General features: G+C 41.2%; 3 protein-coding genes across 4 annotated transcripts; all 3 read right to left on the reverse strand.

Annotated features, from left to right (window-relative positions):
* Positions 1-4,696: 4,696 nt before the first annotated feature.
* LOC134621172 (OX-2 membrane glycoprotein-like) lies at positions 4,697-7,473 on the reverse strand (the record flags this gene model as incomplete). Its single annotated transcript, XM_063467608.1, has 3 exons — positions 4,697-4,767; positions 6,706-6,999; positions 7,122-7,473. Coding segments are annotated over 3 exons (717 nt in total), but the record flags the coding sequence as incomplete, so codon positions are not given.
* A 2,758-nt stretch (positions 7,474-10,231) lies between these two features.
* Positions 10,232-13,970, reverse strand: LOC134621378 (OX-2 membrane glycoprotein-like). Of its 2 annotated transcripts, XM_063467849.1 has the most exons (6): positions 13,881-13,970; positions 12,147-12,485; positions 11,715-12,014; positions 11,600-11,638; positions 11,406-11,506; positions 10,894-11,000 (listed from the first exon to the last, which is right to left on the reverse strand). In XM_063467849.1, the coding sequence occupies exons 1-6, from the start codon at positions 13,942-13,944 to the stop codon at positions 10,995-10,997; spliced, it is 849 nt and encodes a 282-aa protein (XP_063323919.1). In that variant the 5' UTR covers positions 13,945-13,970; the 3' UTR covers positions 10,894-10,994. The 2 variants fall into 2 exon arrangements, with proteins under 2 accessions (XP_063323918.1, XP_063323919.1); XM_063467848.1 differs by lacking the exon at positions 11,406-11,506 and having other exon boundaries at positions 10,232-11,000.
* Positions 13,971-18,454: 4,484 nt separating this feature from the next.
* LOC134621173 (OX-2 membrane glycoprotein-like) lies at positions 18,455-19,975 on the reverse strand (the record flags this gene model as incomplete). The annotated part of the gene is made up of 2 exons (XM_063467609.1): positions 18,455-18,789; positions 19,624-19,975. Coding segments are annotated over 2 exons (687 nt in total), but the record flags the coding sequence as incomplete, so codon positions are not given.
* Between the last annotated feature and the right edge of the window lie 652 nt (positions 19,976-20,627).

Genomic DNA, 20,627 nt, shown 5'->3' on the forward strand with positions numbered 1-20,627 from the left:
GAGGCCGAGATTCTTTCCAGACTAATGTGATGTAAAAGTACATTTTATATTGAGTAACATAAATTATTTTTGAACTTTCAGTTCATGAGGACAGTTTTCTTAGCAATGGTTAATGCAGTAAGAACTATGTGCAATATATTTGCTTCCATTTCTAATTCACTTAAGTCACCAAAAATACATAGTTTGTTTGAGTTTGCGATGCAGCAACTAAACCATGTGGACAGGTCTTCACAAATCCTTTACCAGAAACTCTTGAGAGACATACAGGACTGTGGCAGAGTGTGGTCTGTAGGTCTGCTGCAAAGGAGGGGCTGTGCCAGGGAGGCTGGCAGGGCTGCTGGAAGCAATTCAGTAACTATGCTCTTGTGGAGGTATGTAAAGACGACAGGAGAGGTCTCAGTATGTCTCACTCCAACTTTACTCACCAGAACTCCACATTCAAAAGGCACAACCCCAAAACTTCCCTTAAACTTGAGTTCCCTTAAACTTGAGTTTAAGGGAAGTGGAACTCTTTTCAGTCCAGGACCCTGGGCCTAAGCAAACGGCCAGAACGACTGAACCTGGGAGGGAGAGAACTGGCAGAGGAAGGTCCATCCTGTGAACGAGGCTGGTGTAGGCGAACAGGAAAGGCAGGAGGAATTTCAAACGCCAGCTGGGGGGTGCTCCTGGGGGGGAAAACCATAGTCCGTTAACCGCGTGGAAGGAGGGAGGCCACGGCGGGGGGCCTGGACCGGCACTACATGACTGTCCTCAAGAATATGTGCAGGTTTAAGTCTGTCAACACACACAGTTTCCCTACGACCCCCAAAATCCAAAACAAAATGTTTCTGGCCCGGTTCGACAACCCTAAATGGGCCGTTGCACAGCGGACGCAGCGGCGTCCTGTGGGCATCGTGCCTGACAAAAACAAACTTAGCCGTCTCTAAAGTCTTTGGAACAAAAGTGTCAGGCATGCAATGGTGCACCGGACCAGGAACCCGAAGCGAGGGCAAAAGCGGGTTGAGGGATAGCACAGATGGATTGAAGCAGGTGGGAGGGTTCTCAGGCAGGAATTTTCCAGGCACACGGAGGGACTGACCAAAAACCAGTTCAGCTGGGGACACGCCGAGATCCTCCTTAACCGCAGAGTGCAGCCCAAGCAAAACCCATAGGAGGCGGTCAACCCAATTGCCATCCTTTAAGGAAGCGCGAAAAGCAGCCTTAAGTGATCTGTGGAACCGCTCACACATCCCATTAGCTTGCGGGTTGTATGCGGTGGACCTTGACCCCCTGGGGACACGCCGAGATCCTCCTTAACCGCAGAGTGCAGCCCAAGCAAAACCCATAGGAGGCGGTCAACCCAATTGCCATCCTTTAAGGAAGCGCGAAAAGCAGCCTTAAGTGATCTGTGGAATCGCTCACACATCCCATTAGCTTGCGGGTTGTATGCGGTGGACCTTGACCCCCAGTCCATCAGCCATAGCTGACCAAAGCTCTGAAACGAACTCGGGGCCTCTGTCAGAGGTAATGTCCGTGGGGGGCCGAAACGCGAAACCCAAGTTGACAAAAACGCCTTAGCCACCACTGCCGCGGTAGTGGACGCCAGGGGGACTGCCTCTGGCAACTAGGTGGTGCGGTCAACAATAGTCAAAAGGTGCGTAAAACCTTCTGACTATGGCAGGGGACCCACCAGATCAACATGCACATGATCGAAAGGATGAAGAACTGCTCCAGGGGTGCCTTGATGTGTTTATGAACCTTTGCACGCTGGCATGGAATGCACGCCGCTGCCCATTCCTTCACTGATTTGCGAAGGCCTGGCCAAACAAGCTGACCAGTTTAACAGAGGCCTGGACCCCCGAATGAGAGAGAGCATGTACCAAGCCAAAAACATGACGACGCCATGAAACGGGAACTACTGGGCAAGGGCGGCCGGTGGAAACGTCACAAATCAGGAGAGGACCGCCAACCTGCACGGGTCTGTCCTCCAGCATGAGGCCTGTCTGTGCAGATTTAAGCACGAGGATGTCTGGGTCACGCCTTTTACGCCATGCCGACAAACATGGGAGAAAACAGCGCACGGGATAAAGTACATGAATTACCAGCCACGTGCTGAATGTCCAGCTGGGGGGTGCTCCTGGGGGGAAAACCATAGTCCGTTAACCGCGTGGAAGGAGGGAAGCCACTACATGACTGTCCTCATGACTGTCCTCAAGAATATGTGCAGGTTTAAGTCTGTCAACACACACAGTTTCCCTACGACCCCCAAAATCCAAAACAAAATGTTTCTGGCCCGGTTCGATAACCCTAAATGGGCCGTCGCACAGCGGACGCAGAATGTCCGTGGTAAACTCAGAAATGGCTGCTGACTGGCGCTGCTGGCGCGCACTCCATGGGTCAGAAACTTTGGACATCACGTCAAGGGTTTGTGGTCCACGTACGCGGTAAAGTGACGACCCTCGAGAAAAAAACGGAAATGACGGGTCGCCAGGTGGAGAGATAGTAGCTCCCTGTCAAAAATGCTGTAATTGCGCTCGCTGTCTGAGGCTGAAAAATCCGAGCGGTTACCAGAAACCCGAGATTCGCTGTTCCAGCACCGCACCCACCGTTATGTCCGATGCATCAGTGGTCAACGCAATCTGCGCAGACAGTGATGGGTGGGTCAGAAGGGCAGCATTAGCTAACGCCGACTTAGCATCAGAAAACGGTTGGATGCATTCCGGAAACCAGTCAACAGAGTCATTAGCCTTCTTACCTTTCAATGCCCTGTAAAGCGGCTGCAGCAGATGTGCCACTCCAGGGAGAAAACGGTTGTAAAGATTCACCATCCCCAAAAATTCTTGCAGTGCCTTAACAGATGTGGGAAGCGGAAAGTTTGAAACAGCTCGGACTTTGTTAGGCAACGGAACCGTACCCTCAGCAGAAATACAGTGCCCCAGGAAGTCTAGAACCGGCAACCCGAACTGGCATTTAGACGGATTAATGATCAGTCCATGCTCCGCCAAACGCTGAAAAACCTGACGCAGATGGAACATGTGCTGCTCCTCCGAGCTGCTGGCCACCAGTATATCATCAAGATATACAAAAACAAAGGGCAGCCCGCGCAAGACCGAGTCCATCAACCACTGGAAGGTTTGGGCGGCACCTTTCAGGCCGAAAGGCATGTGCAGAAACTCAAAAAGGCCGAAAGGTGTGATGATGGCGGGTTTTTGGACATCCTGAGCACGAGAACCTGGTGATATCCCAGTACCAAATCAATCTTTGAAAAAACCAAGGTCCCCGCAAAATCTTGGATGGGGGAATGGGATAACGATCGCTTTCTCTGACATTATCGAGGCGGCGGAAATCCCCACAAGATTGCCACCGACCGTCAGATTTGGGCACCATGTGTAATGGGGAAGCCCAGGTACTATTTGAACGCTGCACAATGCCCAGGCGCTCCATGGTGGCAAACTCCTCCCGACCGACAGTTAGCCTGGCAGGGTCGAGGGGGCACCGGGGGCCCTACTGTAGTTATGTAATGCTCCACCCCGTGCTTCGTCACAGTGCTCGAGAAAGTGGGGACAGTCAGTGAGGGAAACTCAGAAAGAAAACACTGAAAAGCGTTACCCGAAGCTACTGAGTTAGCGTGCACCATGGGCTGAGCACCCTGAGTCAAACAGGGTAATGAAGAAAATGACACAGCGTCAATTAAAAATCTGTTAGCAACATCAACCAGCAGTCCGTGAGAACAAAGAAAATCAGTGCCTATTATAGGCACAGAGCTAGCAGCAGCTACAAAGTTCCACTGAAAGTCCTGGTCATGAAAACAAGCCGCTGGACACCGAAGCACCTGGTAGCCAGGAGGATGCGATCCGCCTCTTCTGCAAGGGAGCAGTAATTCTTCATGGCCAATAGCGGGAAGTTGGCAAGGCCAGCGCGCACTGGAGCCGGCAGCTGGCGGAGGAAGAGGTGGGTGAAGAGGAATCCTCCGTCATCCGTGCCCAGTAAGGACAGCATGCTCTCCATGAGCTCGAGAGCGGTACCAACGCCCAGGCCATGGGAGTTTCTCGGCCCGCTCAGCATCAGAGAGGGAGTAACGCAGCGCCTTGAGGGCGGTGCATTTGCCTCGGGCGGGGGGGTCCCGGAGGAGAGTCATCACGCTGCGGGTGGACAGCGGATCAAGTGAGGCCACCACATGGTGGTATTTGGTATCATTGGCTGAAACTCTACGAAGAGCAAACTGAGCTTCTACGTGCACGAACCATGAAGGAGGGTCGTGAAGCCAAAAATCCGGCAGCTTAAGTGCCACAGCAAATGTAGCCATCGGCGGAGGTGGAAGTCCAGCAGTAGCCAATGTTCCCAGGCCGGAGCTGGCTTCCTCTTCGAACCTTAGCATGTTCGCCACAGGCGTCACCAATGTGGAGGTATGTAACGACAACAGGAGAGGTCTCAGTATGTCTCACTCCAACTTTTTTAACGGATTCACCAGAACTCCACATTCAAAAAGCGTCAAAATCTCCACCCCAACAATTACCCTTACCCTTGTAATGTCCTCGGGATTCCCATACACTTGTTTGCGATACACCTGGGGTCAATTTTGACCCGAGGACAACACAAGGGTTAAACTTGGGTGCGAATGGAACCACTTGGTGGTCCGTCACACTCTCCCTATTTCAGGGACAGCAGGACAGGTGGAGACAGACAGATGAAAATCCTGGATCATCGTGGTTGTCCATTATCTGAGCTGATTGTCACCATGTTTGGCTGAAGGTGTTTCTGTAGAAAAGTCCGTGTTTACGGTGGCCCCTAGAGACAAAGGACGTACAAACTCCAAAATACGCACAAACTCCAAAAAGCACGTACAAACTGCAAAGCATGTACAAACTCCAAAACACGTACAAACTGCAAAGCATGTACAAACTCCAAAACACTTACAAACTCCAAAACACTTACAAACTCCAAAACACATGCAAACTCCAAAACATTTACAAACTCCAAAACACGTAAAAAATCCAAAACATGCACAAAATCCAAAAAGCACGTACAAACTGCAAAGCACGTACAAACTCCAAAGCACGTACAAGCTCCGACGCACGTGCAAACTCAAAAACACAACAGAAGTGCTCCAGGACACTAGAGGCAGTGTTGAGCTCGATTTGCAAAATAAACGGCAAGTTTGTTGCAAACACATGGAGTTGGATACCGGTGGAAAACACCTGCAAGGATAGAACAACCATACTCATATATATTCAAATAATAATAAAAAAATGTTTATTTACCTGTTACTACCACACACCAAATCCGGTCATTGGTACTTCCTGGCTTGTGTAGCTACTAGGTAACAAAAGCTCAATACTGCCCCTAGCGTCCTGGAGCACTTCTGTTGTGTTTTGGAGTTTGCGCGTGTTTTGGATTTTGTACGTGTTTTGGAGTTTGTGTTTTGGAGTTTGTAAGTGTTTTGGAGTTTGTACGTGCTTTGGAATTTGTAAGTGTTAAGGAGTTTGTACGTGCTTTGTCTATAGGGGCCACCGTACGTGTTAGTATGAACTACATTACCCAGCAGCCTCTGGGCAGTCATGGAATTCATGGGACTCTTGAGCTGATAGTTTCTGGCCTTGTTTCAGCTTTGTTCCCTCTGCCAATTCATGTGACTTTGAAAGCTATAATATTATTGTATTACTTAGTGGCTAACTTGAGGGCTGACTGCTAACTAACTGGCTCAGTATAAATATTTCATCCCTTGTGTTGGAGTGCCCTCTTGTGGCGCCTTTTGGGTAGAAAATCTGAACGCCATTAGAAGCGGTATCAGATTGATGTACTGCCTTAGCAGAGTTATTGTGGAGGAATTTGTGGCCAGCTTTATGACCTTTTAATCTCTATTCACGTTCTAATATATACCCTGTTCTTAATCGCATGCACACCATAACACCCCTCCACATCCTTCTACCTTATGCCATACATCCTTGTACCATCCATCTGACTGCAAATAAACTCCACCTGTTATAGTTTCAGTCCCTAAAATAAAAACAACAAACACTGCAGCATTGCTCTGTTAATACTGCAAAATGAAAGCATTCTGAGCAGATTAGCTTAGACAGAACAAAGACAAATGCAGCAGAGTCTGACTGAGGTGTAATACACATCAGATTAGACAGGAAGAAAAAAAGGGAGCTCTAGAGGCAAGTTGGAAGATTTGAAATGTGACAACATGACAAAATGAAAAAGAATGACAAAAATTTCCAAGCACAAAATGACAGGATGATAAGTAACCACTTAAACCTGAGTGTGTCTGGTTTAAGGTTTCAGGTGTCTCGTTCATCTTGAACTGTGTGTGTGACAGACTGAAAGAATTATGAAGAGAAAAAGCTGCACAAATATTTATGAGGTGAATCAAAAGGAGAAAGTGTTTAAGAGGATTTCCTGCTCAGAGATCTCTTTTTCATATAACTCAAAAAGATAAGTGCAGCGACACAGGCGATCAGTAACAAGACGGAGGAAACAATGACTGAAATCCTTCCTATGAGAAAAAGAGGAGACAATAAAATAAAATCAATTCAAACCTTATAAAGAAGCAATAGATTGAATAATGCAACTGCTTTAAAACATACAAATATTAACGCACCTAAACGTCTGTGATTAGATCCTGATTTTTCACCAAAACGTGGAAGAATAAACCCCAAAATTAGTTTACAGTATAGATCAATTTAGAAATCAATGACTTAAGTGTATTAAAGAGTTTCTCACCATCATCATCATGAATCATCACCATCACCTCTCTGTGAGGACCAGAGAGCACTCGTGCTGCACATCCCACCTGTGTGCTGTGTTTACGTGAACCTGAGAGCACAGCTGTAGTGGTGACAGTGACTGTAGCGTTGGTGTTGAACACACTGACAGTGTTGTACTGTGAGAAGTTGAGGTGTTGTTGTGAGACACTGAGTGTTACAGTGGGAGCAGGTCGACCAGTGGCTGAACAGGAAACAACCCACTCTTCAGTAGAGTTTGACTCTCTGACATCAACAACAGGTTCATGCAGCTCTGTGAAGGATCAGGAAATATCATCAACATGTTTTTACAAACACACCAACTGCTAACACATTTATGTCCACTATGTTTGTTTCAAGCAATTGTCTTTGTTTAAAGAAGGTAAATGTTCTTACCATAGACCTCGAGCCAAGTTCGACCAGTGAAGGAGCCTTCAGGATAAGTGTTAAACAGGCAGTGATAGCAGCCTTCATCCTGCACCGTCACGTTCTTGATGACTATGGAGCAGTTCTGTAGTCCAGTATATTTAAACTTAAATTTATCTGTAAAGCCATCATTCACTCTCTGACCAAAGTACTTGTTGTAGGTGGCAACATTTGTCTCCACATCATTTGAGATTTTCTGCCATGTGACCTGAAGGACGTCTTTAGTGTCCAAGAGCTGGCAGCTGAATTCAGCATCTTCTCCCACTGCTGCCAGCACAGTCTGCTGTGTTTGGATCACTGCTGTTAGAGCTGTAGGAGATATAGTTTGAGATGTGAGGCAAATTCACTTTTTGTTCAGGTGAACTGTAACACACAAAGCTGGAGTTTCACTGCTAAAACTTTTTTGTTTTTCTCACTTTTGATAACATGTTTTACAGTCTTTTTAATTTTTTTTCCAGTTTTCTTCCTGAATAGAAATGCTCTAATAGGTACAGTAAGTTCTGCCGGTGATTTTCTAACACTGCAAGGAGGCATTCAGTATTGACTGACATTTCAAAATGAGCATCACAAATTAAGAGTAAAGAAATGAGCAGACCTGACGAGGTGTGAGGGACCGAGAAATATAAATGTATAAAAGAAAATAACAGAGTATAAGTGTTTTTCTGTAAACAGCACGGCATTTTGGCTAAATGAGAGGAGGCCGAAGGGCAATTATTCTTTTCTTGATATAAGGATGAACCAGTCAGGTTCAAAACTGTTGGGGACTCTGTGAGGTCCTGAGGACTGAAACTCAGGGAGTATCCAGAGAAATCTGAGGCATTACAAACTGCTCCACTGTATGAATCTCTAAATCTCTGTGTAACAGCTGAGCTAAATGATGGACAGAAGAACATTTATGATCAGAGCCCCATCAGTCCCTGTGTTAATGAAGATACTGTAACTGTCCCTTTTGCTGCTCACTGCCTGGTTTGCAGGCAGTGAGCAGAAAAAGTACTTACCAAAAGTCATTTAATGTGAGACATTTTTCATTATGTGCCTCTGTGCAGAAATGTGACTCAAAACCTGAAACCCTGAAAACTAGTCTGCTCACTCTCAGTACAGAATATCGACTTTAGTAAAGGACAACAGTGTGTACAGTTATTATGTAAGCTCATATTTATTCTAATGGTTCAGGGTTTGACTGTAAATAATGTTTCGTGCTCTTCCTCACATTGTACACGTGAGCTGTTAAAAAGACTTGATGTTCATGGTGGAAGAGTTTGTAATGAAGCAGCCCTCCTCTGGATGAAACTTGAGCTGTGCAAGTATGCGCACATTTATCCACACGCAGCTTTTTTTTAACACGAGCTTCTCTGATATTAAACACACTGATTTTCCTTCCGCTTCCTCTCGTTTCTCTGAGTCATCGTGCTGTTTCTGGGGAGAAACACGTGCGTGAAGCGGCTCCATTACTGCACACACATTACTGTTCTCCTGAACAGGATCGTTTTTGATCCGCTAGTTTGCCCCGATCTTGGGAGAATGCGCTTTTCATCATCACAGTGAACATGGTGTTTTTAAATTAGCGCCTTATTGGTACATTATTGCGGACCTTTCCGCTCCCATCGATGCATTCATTGTATTCCGTCGTTATGATTATGATTTTTTCCAATTTGTAAATTTGTTAAAATCATAAAACCTCACACCGCGTTGTTAGTTACTGGCTTACACCGTTTACACAAACTCAAGTTTTTATTTATCACAACTTGAGTAATACCTGTCACGCCTACGCGCTGAACATGGGAAAGTACAAATACTTCAAATGATTAGAAAGTTAGTAAAACTGAGTGGTAAACTATCCAGCACACATACACACACACACGTATATATATATATATATATATATATATATATATATATATATATATATATAGAGAGAGAGAGAGAGAGAGAGAGAGAGAGAGAGAGACAGAGAGAGAGAGAGATATGGCCTCCTTTAATTCGCAATGTTGCATTAACACAGTCTTTGTTCTCACCTTTGTCAGAGGCTCCAAGAATAAAAACGGAGATCACATAAAATGAGACTCCAAGATGCGACATCGTGGCTCCACACTTACCGCTAAAACTTCAAACTAACGGAAATGTAAGGCTGAGGAAGTAATGGGTTCCGGTGAAATGCCTCCGACACTGAGTCACAGGATATGTTTATAGAGAGAGAAACAAGGAGCTATTTCTTTATATTAGCAAGTGCATTTAAAGTGGTTAAAAAAAACTGTCTGTTCATAAAGAAAATAGAGTTTAAGAGCTTTTATAAAGGCATGTGTTCTAAGGTGTTTTTGTGTATACTTGCAGCTAAATTGCAGGTTGTTCATGTGAATCTAAACTGTTGGCTAGATTCAGGTTCATCAAAACGAGCAGCTTAACGAGTTTATTCTTGATCATTCAGGACCCGTCATGCACATGAGAACAAAATTATTAATATCATTATTATTTTTATGAAATTATTTTCTTTCTGTGAGCAAAATATAATAATGCAAACATCCAAAATTCAAACTGGGACGTTTGGAAAAGCTGCGTTTAAAATACTTTGCTCTGCTAAACAGCACCTTGAAAATAGTTTTTAAAGGCAGAAATATTCATATGGGGCTAATAACTCCTGTCTCTAACGGTAAGTCTTTATCTTTAAAAAGAGAAAATAATAATTACCTTGTACACAGAACTACTGTGTTTTTACTACTAAATCATTGGTGAAGCAGGTTTTTTTGTTTTGTTTGTGATTTTGTTACCTTGTAGCAAGTGTCACCTGGCAGTTTGCTGCCTTCTGTCGTGTCGGCAATTTTTTCAAATTTTGAAAAACCTCACCATGAATAAACAGAGACCTCATGTGGTCTTTTTGTGTAATTTCACATGAAAATCTGTTGTCGTCTAAGTGAACACAATATGGGATTTTAATTGTGGTTATTTGTATTTGAAGAGTATTCGGCTACAAAAGCAGTTTAACCAGTCATCCAAAATTACTGTAAAAAAGGTTTAATGTTTAAAATAGTACAAAGAATTTACATTAAAAAAGCAAATCACAACACATTAATATGAATCTGGTTTTGTGTTTCAAATCTTAACATCATACTGTAAAACTGAAAAAGCTGAGAAATTTCAAAACAAGAAAAACACAAAAATTCTTTCTGAGTAAAAAAACATATGAGCTGCCAATCAGAGACCTTCTTTTCTTCAATCAAGCACACTAACCACTACACTACAGATGCACACAAAACTTGGTCTCTGCAAATTAAGTACATCCACAAAGTAAACTGAAAATACATAGAAATTATTCACCATGATACAGTCCTGATCAAGTGATCAGACCTCTGGTCTTTTTATATACCTTCACCCTAAAGAAATTTTGAGGTATCGGCAAAAGTTGCGTTCAAACAATCGAGGTATTAAAGGTTTTACAGAATTGCTACACCGCTAACATCTAGTGTTTGAAATCATTTGAGCACATTTTCAAAGATCAAGTGAATCATTAGTGTTGTACAAATTAAAACTGGCACTAATTTGTTTTCAAAGACAAAGAGGGCAAGGATACTGATTACTGAACGAAATGGAAGTGAAAAAAGACACTTTAGTGACTGTAAATTCAGTTTTAACTGATTAAGACCAGTTAAAAAGAGTTCAGAACATGCTAGCTGTCCAGAAAAGCCGGACATCTAGCTGCAAACCCTGCTCCAAAAAGCAAGTCAACGCTGTTAAAAAGTAAGTTTTTGTGCAGGTGAAGGTGAAAGACTTGGATCGTGGTTTGGTTGGTTTCTCTCAGGAGGTCTCCACTTTTTGAGCTGATTTTCAGTTTGGTTGACTGAAGGTGTTTCATTCCTTGAAATACAACAAAAACAGTGAAACATGACTCTGTTAATACTGCAAATCAAAGTATTCTGGACAGATTAACAGCTTAGACAGCACAACGGAATATGTATCAGAGATTGTTTGATGTGCAGTAAACATCAGATTACGAATAAATGAGAGAAAAAAGAAGCTCTAGAGGTAACTTCGAGGTGAAATGTCTCAGCATATCAGAGAGTGAAAAAGAATGAAGTAACTTTCCAAATGTGAGACGACAGGATGATAAAGATGGAATTACTTCTGACTGTGGTTTCAAGTATTTTAACTGTCTCCCTGTGTGACAGACTGAAGGATTTAAGAACAGTTAAAGCTGCACAAACTTTTATCAGTTGAATCAAAGAGAGAAAGTGCAACACAGACACTGTTTAAGACGACTACCTGCTCTGAGTTTTCTTTCTGAGCCGGAATAAAGATGAGTGGAGCTAAAAAACCACAGGCAACCAACACCACAGAGGCCAGCCTGACTGAAATCCTGAGTGCTTTGAGACAAACGGGAAAGGAGAAGAAAATAATCTGAACACCTACAAAGTAACAATACACTTAATCTGTAAAAAGTACAAACATTAACATACCTAAATTTATTTGATTAGATCCTGATTTCTCATTTAACCCTGGAAAAAGAAACACAAATATTAGATTAGAGTAATGATTCATTCATAAATAAATGACTTTGAAAGAGTTTCTCACCATCATCATCATCATCAGGAATCATCACCATCACCTCTCGCTGAGGAGCAGAGAGCACTCGTGCTGCACATCCCACCTGTGTGCTGTTGTTACGTGAACCTGAGAGCACAGCTGTAGTGGTGACAGTGAATGTAGCGTTGGTGTTGGACACACTGACAGTGTTGTACTGTGAGAAGTTGAGGTCTTGTTGTGATACACTGAGTGTTACAGTGGGAGCAGGTCGACCAGTGGCTGAACAGGAAACAACCCACTCTTCAGTAGAGTTTGACTCTCGGATGTCAAGAACAGGTTCATGCAGCTCTGTGAAGGATCAACAAATATCATCCAGATGTTTTCACAAACACACCAGCTGCTAACACATTTATGTTCAGTAAATATTGACATAAATGTCTGAAGCACTTGTTGTTGGTTAAAGAAGTTTAAGGTTCTTACCAAAGACATACAGGCAGGGTGTGCCTGTGAAGGAGCCTTCAGGATAAGTGTTAAACAGACAGTGATAGCAGCCTTCATCCTGCTCCGTCACATTCCTGATGACTATGGAGCAGTTCTGCAGTCCAGTATGTTTAAACTCAACTTTATCTGTAAAGCCAGAATTCACTCTCTGACCAAAGTGCTTGCTGTAGGTGGCGACATTTGTCTCCACCTCAGGTGAAATTTTCTGCCATGTGACCTGAAGGACGTCTTTAGTGTCCAAGAGCTGACAGCTGAATTCAGCATCTTCTCCCACTGCTGCCAGCACAGTCTGCTGTGTTTGGATCACTGCTGTTAGAGCTGTAGGAGATACAGTTTGAGAAGTCAAGAACTTTCAGACAATTACGCTGTCATTATCATGTCACTCTTACTAAGTCTGGTCATTGTACTAAAGGAATTTTTGATACCTTTTTCTAAATTCAAATTCTGAATTTACATTAGGTTTTTTTTCTACTACTATTGTGTGCATAAATGTTTAACTATTGTGAACTGTCTATCTTTCTTAGAGGTCAAGGGTCCAAACTATGGTTTTTATTAGTTATTTCAAGTATATCATAATGCATTTGTGTGAGTTTATTAGCAATAAAAAATATTTTTTTAATTTTATTTTTATTATTTATTTCAAGTAACTTTTGTGACGATAAAAATACAGAAATATAAAGCAATAAAAAGAAAGACATTTTAAAAGAAAGAAAGTTCTGTGGGTGATGACCAATGACTGTTTTCTACAGTCCATAATAACGCGTGACGTGATAGCTTTGTACCTCAAAAGCTGCTAGTAGCTGCGTCTGCTTTTAAAATGACAAGCAGCGAAAGTATTTGAAGAATCTCAAACTGTAGGTTGAGCAAAATCAGGAACAGCGTTACTTCATTTACACAAACTTCATCTTGCTGAACGTAACCTTTCTCTTTTCTTTTGTTTGATACAATAATGAGTGAAAGTATAATAATACATCGGGTTATTTACACTCTGCGCTGTTGAAGTCACGTCATGCAAACTCAACTTTTCCTGTAGCCCCTTTCAAATGTAAAACGCTTTAAAAGAAACACTTCGTTTCTTAACAAGGTGTTTATTTGAAATTTGACGAATTGTACGAAACAAAAAGTGTAACATGTCCGTGTGGTCAAGGTTCACCAACCGTCCTCTTTTCCCCCGACATGCCCACTTTTCACGTTCCGTCCGGGGGGATTTTCGAGATTGATAAAAATGTCCGGATTTTTCTATAGTCCGCCAGAGGACCCGTGTGTGACGTCATCCCCGAACTGCTGCTTTGTGAGCGCGTGTTCTGCGCTCACAGACTGCGCGCAGCAACGCGCGTAATGTTTAAAAGATCCCAAAGCGCAAGTGCATCTTTTCAGACGAACTGCAAAAGAAATTTCCCTCGTACCGACCCAGTACTGGTAATATTTCTTATGCAGATGAGGCATTATTTCTGTACCATTATTTAATTTCAGAGGCTTTTAAGTTATTTTTTTGTAATTGTTGACTTGTAAAAGCCTATATGACATATTTTATTCCACAATTCATTAACCGCACAGAGAAGGCATCGTTTAAATATGTTATGAATATGTTTCTTAAAGCAAGTTCTTCATGACTGAGCCAAGTGTCCTCTTTTTTTTGGAAATAAAATAAGCTCACCCTAGTATGGTAACATGCACAGACGTAGGTATTCTGGAATAAAAGCTTCTTCTTACCTTTGTCATAGACTCCAAAAATAAAAACGGCAATGACATAATGTGTAATTCTAAGCTGTCGCATTGTTCCTCCATGCTGTACCGCCAGAAATACCGCCAAAGCTGGACAGTATGGTTGCGAAAGAAACCGCTACTACTTCCGGGTAAATTGTTGTAACAATTTCTGTAATGTATGTAAAGAGGCAATAATGCCTGATGATAAAACATATATTTCATGATTATAAGGACATAGTAACAGAATTTGTCAGTAACTGATGGTTACTTATTACTTAAAAGTGCAATAATATACAGCGCAGTTGCCTTTTTGACCCCCCCCCCCCCCTGTATGATAATAGTACAGGACCAGAATCATATTATCTTTTACTACATTTCATGTGGTTTAAAAAAAAGCATTTCTGTCATAAAGAAAAAAGAAATGTTAGAATTTTCTCTAAAGTCATGTTTTCAGATGGGATATTAAGCTAGAGGACATTTGTTGTGAGAGGTCTCTCTGTGGAAAGCTGTTATATTCTCATCTATTTACAACTAAATTGCAGGTTGTTTGTGTAGATCCCAAAGTCTTTCAGCTGCTGAACACAGATGTTCATCAAAACCAGCTGCACACCATAGTGTAAAGTTACCAGATAAACTGAAACTCTTTGAAAAGAAATTAATATTGAATACATGCTATTCACATGTGAGTCAAGAATAATATACAAATGAAACCACACAACATAATTAAAACATATTGAAGCTGAACACATATATATTTATTCTACTGTCACAAATCCTTTGTTTTGTTATCTTTCTACAGTTACATGCATAATTCCTTTTAAAATATGGCATTCCCTTTAGAGAGAGGTGCCAAACATTTATAATAAATACATATAGATATATATTTAATGATTCCAAAATAAATCAATAAATCACACACTTAAATAAATCAACATTTTTTTGAATTTAAAGTAACATGATGGCCCAAAACAAAACAAAAACAATTATATACAGTATATATATTTTTTACATATTTGATTACTTCTCTAACCTAGAACACTAAAAAGAACAACAACATGAAAATATGCACAGTGAAAACAAACAGACATATTTTTCATATTTACAGTATGTTACATAATTACACAGACACTGTACAGTTGTGTAAAAAATTCATTATGGTAAACAGAAAGTTAATTAAGCCCCAGTACGATGATTTCTTTTGGTGTAGTCCTTCGTTTTTCTTCAGGATTGAACTTCTTTGTTGTTACCGTTGTTGTGGAAGTTTTCCATTAAATAAAGCCTGCAGACAAGCGGTGAGCGGTAGCTAACATTCTTTAAGCAAAACAAAGAACAGAAAACTAAGCTTGGTGGAGAGACGGTCAGCAGAGTCTCTCTGAGGCTACGTCCACACTAGCCTGGATAGATTTGAAAAAGGCGTTTTCATCACACTAGCGTTTTCAGTCGTTTCACAGAGTTGTGCGTCCACATTGAAACAGCCGAAAACGCTTATGTTCCAGCACTGCGCATGCGCAAAAGCAAGTGATAATTAAAGAATATGAAGAAAAGCTATCTGGAGCATGTACAAACTGATATGAATCTTTTTTAGGGCTGTCAAAATTGAGAGCAATCAAAACAACTGCTGTATAATGCACTCTGCTATTTTTGTTTAATTGGTCACGTGACTGCATCACATGACTAAAATGCGTCCTTCGTTTTAGAAAGTCTGCGTTTTCAAGAGAGTTTTCAAAAGTCTCAGTGTGGCCGCGAGGCCAAACCGAGAAAAACGATGCATTTTCAAACTAAAACGCATTAGTGTGGACGTAGCCGAGACAAAAGACTTTTCCTGTGGAGTGGTCTGCTTCCCCCCAACTTTCTTACCAGGCCCCCACCATCTGTCTAACTGCATGAATGTGAAACATGCTAAAGTCAAGTGGCACCAAGGCAGTATAAAATTAATTAATGCGAATAATACATGAATAAAAGAAATTCGTATACACCATCTTGTGGGATACTTTCTGTCATTCAAATCTTTGTTTCAGTTTTCATCAAAAATGAGTCTTCTTGCTGGTGCTGATGGCAACACTTGGTTATGGTTTTGTTGAGTTCGCTCAGGAGTCTCTTGTCTGACTTCCCTGTACTCTTGTGTATCAGTCCTTAAAATGAGAGCAAACAAAAAAGTTACATTTTTTAAATATTACTGTATGATTGAGAATAAAGTTACAGCAAAGTGTGAGAACATTTAAAAATTGAAAGTGAAATGTGACAACAGAGGCTTAAATTTCCAGTTGTAAATTCACAGGATAAAGAGTCACTTACTCCTCAGTGTCTCTGTTTGCAGTTTCAGGTGTTTCATTCGACTGAATCGCCATGTGTGAAAGACTGAAAAATGTAAGAAATTTATTATTTATTAAATTTATTATTGCTAATAAACTCACACAAATGCATTATGATATACTTGAAATAAATAATAAAAACCATAGTTTGGACCCTTGACCTCTAAGAAAAATGGACAGTTCACAATAGTTCTGAAAGTTCTTGACTTCTCAAACTATATCTACTACAGCTCTAACAGCAGTGATCCAAACACAGCAGACTGTGCTGGCAGCAGTGGGAGAAGATGCTGAATTCAGCTGTCAGCTCTTGGAGACTAAAGACGTCCTTCAGGTCACATGGCAGAAAATCTCAAATGATGTGGAGACAAATGTTGCCACCTACAACAAGTACTTTCGCCAAAAAGTGAATACTGACTTTACAGATAAGGTTGAGTTTAAATATACTGGACTACATAACTGCTCCATAGTCATCAGGAATGTGATGGTGCAGGATGAAGGATGCTATCACTGCCTGTTTAACACTTATCCTCAAGGCTCCTTCACAGGTAAACCCTGCCTCCATGTCTTTGGTAAGAACCTTTATCTTCTGTCAACAAATGTCAGAGCTACATTTCCTGGACATAAATGTGTTCGCAGCTGGTGTGTTTGTAAGAACATGTTGATGATATGTCCTGATCCTTCGCAGAGCTGCATGAACCTGTTCTTGATGTCAGGGAGTCAAACTCTACTGAAGAGTGGGTTGTTTCCTGTTCAGCCACTGGTTGACCTGCTCCCACTGTAACTGATTATCTGCAGAATAACTTGGGCACAAAACAAACTTCACTGTTCAAAACCTTGCAGACTTCACTATATACAGTGCAGAGAGTGTGGACCCTCTAAACTAGGTTTGTGGGATTTGATCTTTCAAGAAATGCAGACCAAACTGTTTTTGGTTGTATTCACTTAAACAGGATGTCTTGAAGAATTTACTGGAGTCAACAGCAACAGCATAGTGCAGGCATAACCATCAGACAAACTTATCGCTGTACATTTCCTCCATGCTCCTAGTAACTTCCTAGTGTTCTGTTCCCAGTTTGTTTTCTAGTTCGAGTTTCCAGTTTCCAGTTAAGTTTGTTGTATTAATCGTTCGAGTTTTTCCAGCAATAAAGCTGCTGTTTTGAGTTTACTCTCTGCGTATCAGTCCCGTGTTTGGGTTCAACATCCTGTCTGCCACACAGCAAACCATGACTATTTCAAATCATATTATTTTGCCCTTCCACACTGAGAAGCAAAATTTCGAGCTCAAACTGAGTTGATCAGCTTTTTGAATGTTAAGTACTGGTAACTTAACTTATAAATTGAGTTCTAATAACAAGTTGATAAAAACTGAGTTTAGTCTACTTAATATTTGTAATTAAATACAATATGAGATTTAACAGAGTGGAAATTATTAACACAAATCATAGTTTTTATTTAAACCTCTTAGGGAAAATAAAAGCTACCATTTTAATTATTTGACAGGTAATAATGGTGAAACATTCATATACACAATCTTGATACAATAATAATGAAAATTATGAATTTATGCAGAAAAACTGAAAACAGCTTTTCAGAAACCATTCAGAGTTTCACAGACTGTGTGTGTTTCACTTCTCCTATCTGAACATTCAATCTCAAACGATGTGGAGACAAATTTCGAAACGGCTTTAATGATAAAGTCGAGTTTTTATACACTGGACTGCAGAACTGCTCCATAGCCATCAGGAATGTGACGGAGCAGGATGAAGGCTGCTATTGTCTGTTTAACACTTATCCTGAAGGCTCCTTCATTAGTAGAACCTGCCTCCAAGTCTATGGTAAGTTCTTGAAACAAACATAGTGGACATAAATGTGTCAGCAGCTGGTGTGTTTGTAAGAACAGGTTGAAGATATTTGCTGCACAAAAATCTATCAGGACAACATGCAACATAGACACGGTTTAAGAGGAGTACCTGTTCTGAGATTTCTTTCTAAGCCAGACAAAGATGAGAACAGCAACACCGAGCACCAACACCACAGAGGATAAAGTCACTGAAATCCTGATTCCTTTACGACAAACAGGAGAAAGAAAGTTATAAAAATTTGAACATCTATCAAAACAAAATAGGAACAGGAAAGCTGTCTTTAAAACATACAAATGTTAACACACCTAAATTCCTGGGATTAGATCTTGATTTCTCATCAAGATCTGGTAGAAGAAACACAAACATTGCAATCACAAAGTAACCATTAATTTATAAATAAATGACTTCAAGAGAGTTTCTCACCATCATCATCATCATCACCATCATCATCATCATTAGGAATCGTCACCATCACCTCTCTGTGAGGAGCAGAGAGCACTCGTGCTGCACATCCCACCTGTGTGCTGTTGTTACGTGAACCTGAGAGCACAGCTGTAGTGGTGACAGTGAATGTAGCATTGGTGTTGGACACACTGACAGTGTTGTACTGTGAGAAGTTGAGGTCTTGTTGTGAGACACTGAGTGTTACAGTGGGAGCAGGTCGACCAGTGGCTGAACAGGAAACAACCCACTCTTCAGTAAAGTTTGACTCTCTGACATCAACAACAGGGTCATGCAGCTCTGTGAAGGATCAGGAAATGTCGTCAACATGTTTTTACAAACACACCAGCTGCTAACAAATTTATATCAACTGTTTGTTTGAGTTCAATTCAATTCAAATTAGGCCTAATTATTCAAGACCTTGCATGTGAGCTGTCAGGATATCAAGATTTTGAATTCAAATCTAGATTTAACAGGGATCCAGTGTAGAAAAGTCAATATAGGAGAAATATGCTCTCTCTTTCTAGTCTCTGTCAGTACTCTTGCTGCGGCATTTTGGATTTGAAGGCTTTTCAGGGAATTTTAGGACATCCTGATAATAATGAATTACAGTAATTCAGCCTAGAAGTAATAAAAGTATGAACTAGTTTTTCAGCGTCATTATGAGAGAGGACATGTCTAATTTTAGAGATGTTGTGCAAATGGAAGAAAGCAGTCCTACATATTGGTTTAATATGTGCATTGAAGGACATATCCTGGTCAAAAATGACTCCAAGGTTCCTCACAGTGTTACTGGAGGCCAAGGGAATGCCATCCAGAGTAAGTATCTGGTTAGAAACCATATTTCTAAGATTTTTAGTGCCAAGTAAAGCATGTTTTATCTGAATTTAGAAGCAGGAAGTTAGAGGGCACCCAGGTCTTTACTTCTTTAAGACATCCCAGCAGTTTAACTAAGTGTCATCTGCATAACAGTGAAAATGCATGCCCTAAACCTGTTTCTGTACTGCGATGAGGGTACAGTACTCTTGAAATAAGCCATTCCTCTGCATATGATTAGTTAGCTGTTTTACAACTTCAGTTCTAATCTGTCATCAGAGTCACTTATTGTTGGAAAAGGAAGGTTAAAGTTCTTACCATAGAGTTGGAGGCAGGTTATACCGATAAAGGCTCCTTCAGGATAAGTGTTAAACAGACAGCGATAGCAGCCTTCATCCTCCTCCGTCAAATTCTTGATGACTATGGAGCAGTTATGTAGTCCAGTGTATTTAAACTCAAATTTATCTTTAAAGCCAGAATTCACTCTCTCACCAAAGTTCTTGCTGTAGGTGGCAATATTTGTCTCCACATTATTTGAAGTTTTCTGCCATGTGACCTGAACGACGTCTTTAGGCTCCAAGAGCTGACAGCTGACTTCAGCATCTTCTCTCTTTGCTGCCAGCACAGTCTCCTGTGTTTGTATCAATGCTGTTAGAGCTGTAGAAGATATAGTTTAAGATGTGAGGCACATTCAGTTTTCAATTAGTCCTTTTTTTCCGTTTTCTGTTTAAATTCAAAGTCAGTATTTGCAGTAGTCATTAGTCTATGTACTGTCATTAAAGTTTTATTATAAATATGGTTGGTAAATATAGGTTAAGTGCTTCCAACATATATTAAATGTGAATATTTTTAATTGGAATAACTTTGTCATAGGCTGCTATTTACACAGATATGTCATTACTATGCTTAAACACATTAACTTCAGTTCAGTTCTGCTCTGTCATCAGACTGTATTGAAATATGTCAAAAGTCCTCCGCGAGATAAAACATAATTTAATGGCCAATCTGCAGCAAACACGTGTAACTGCACATACTGTGAGTGGACGGAAATGCTTCAGGACATGCCTTAGGATCTCCTGGAATTTGAGATTGCCCTTGCATTAAAGTATTCTGATGGTAGTTGTCAGTACTTGCACTCATACATTCCAGAAAATGACGGTATTTTTAATTTATTTTCAAGAACAAACACAGCATAAAACAGCGGTCACGTTGCCGCACGGTACAACTCGAGGTTGCTTCGTACTGCTTTGAAAGTGTCCAACGTCGCCCATGTTCCTTTTGGCTCCGCCCTCCAAACTTTGAAAAGTCGGTGAATGGCGGGC

This window comes from Pelmatolapia mariae, linkage group LG23 (assembly GCF_036321145.2).
Source record: "Pelmatolapia mariae isolate MD_Pm_ZW linkage group LG23, Pm_UMD_F_2, whole genome shotgun sequence".
In the NCBI taxonomy this organism is placed as follows: domain Eukaryota; kingdom Metazoa; phylum Chordata; class Actinopteri; order Cichliformes; family Cichlidae; genus Pelmatolapia; species Pelmatolapia mariae.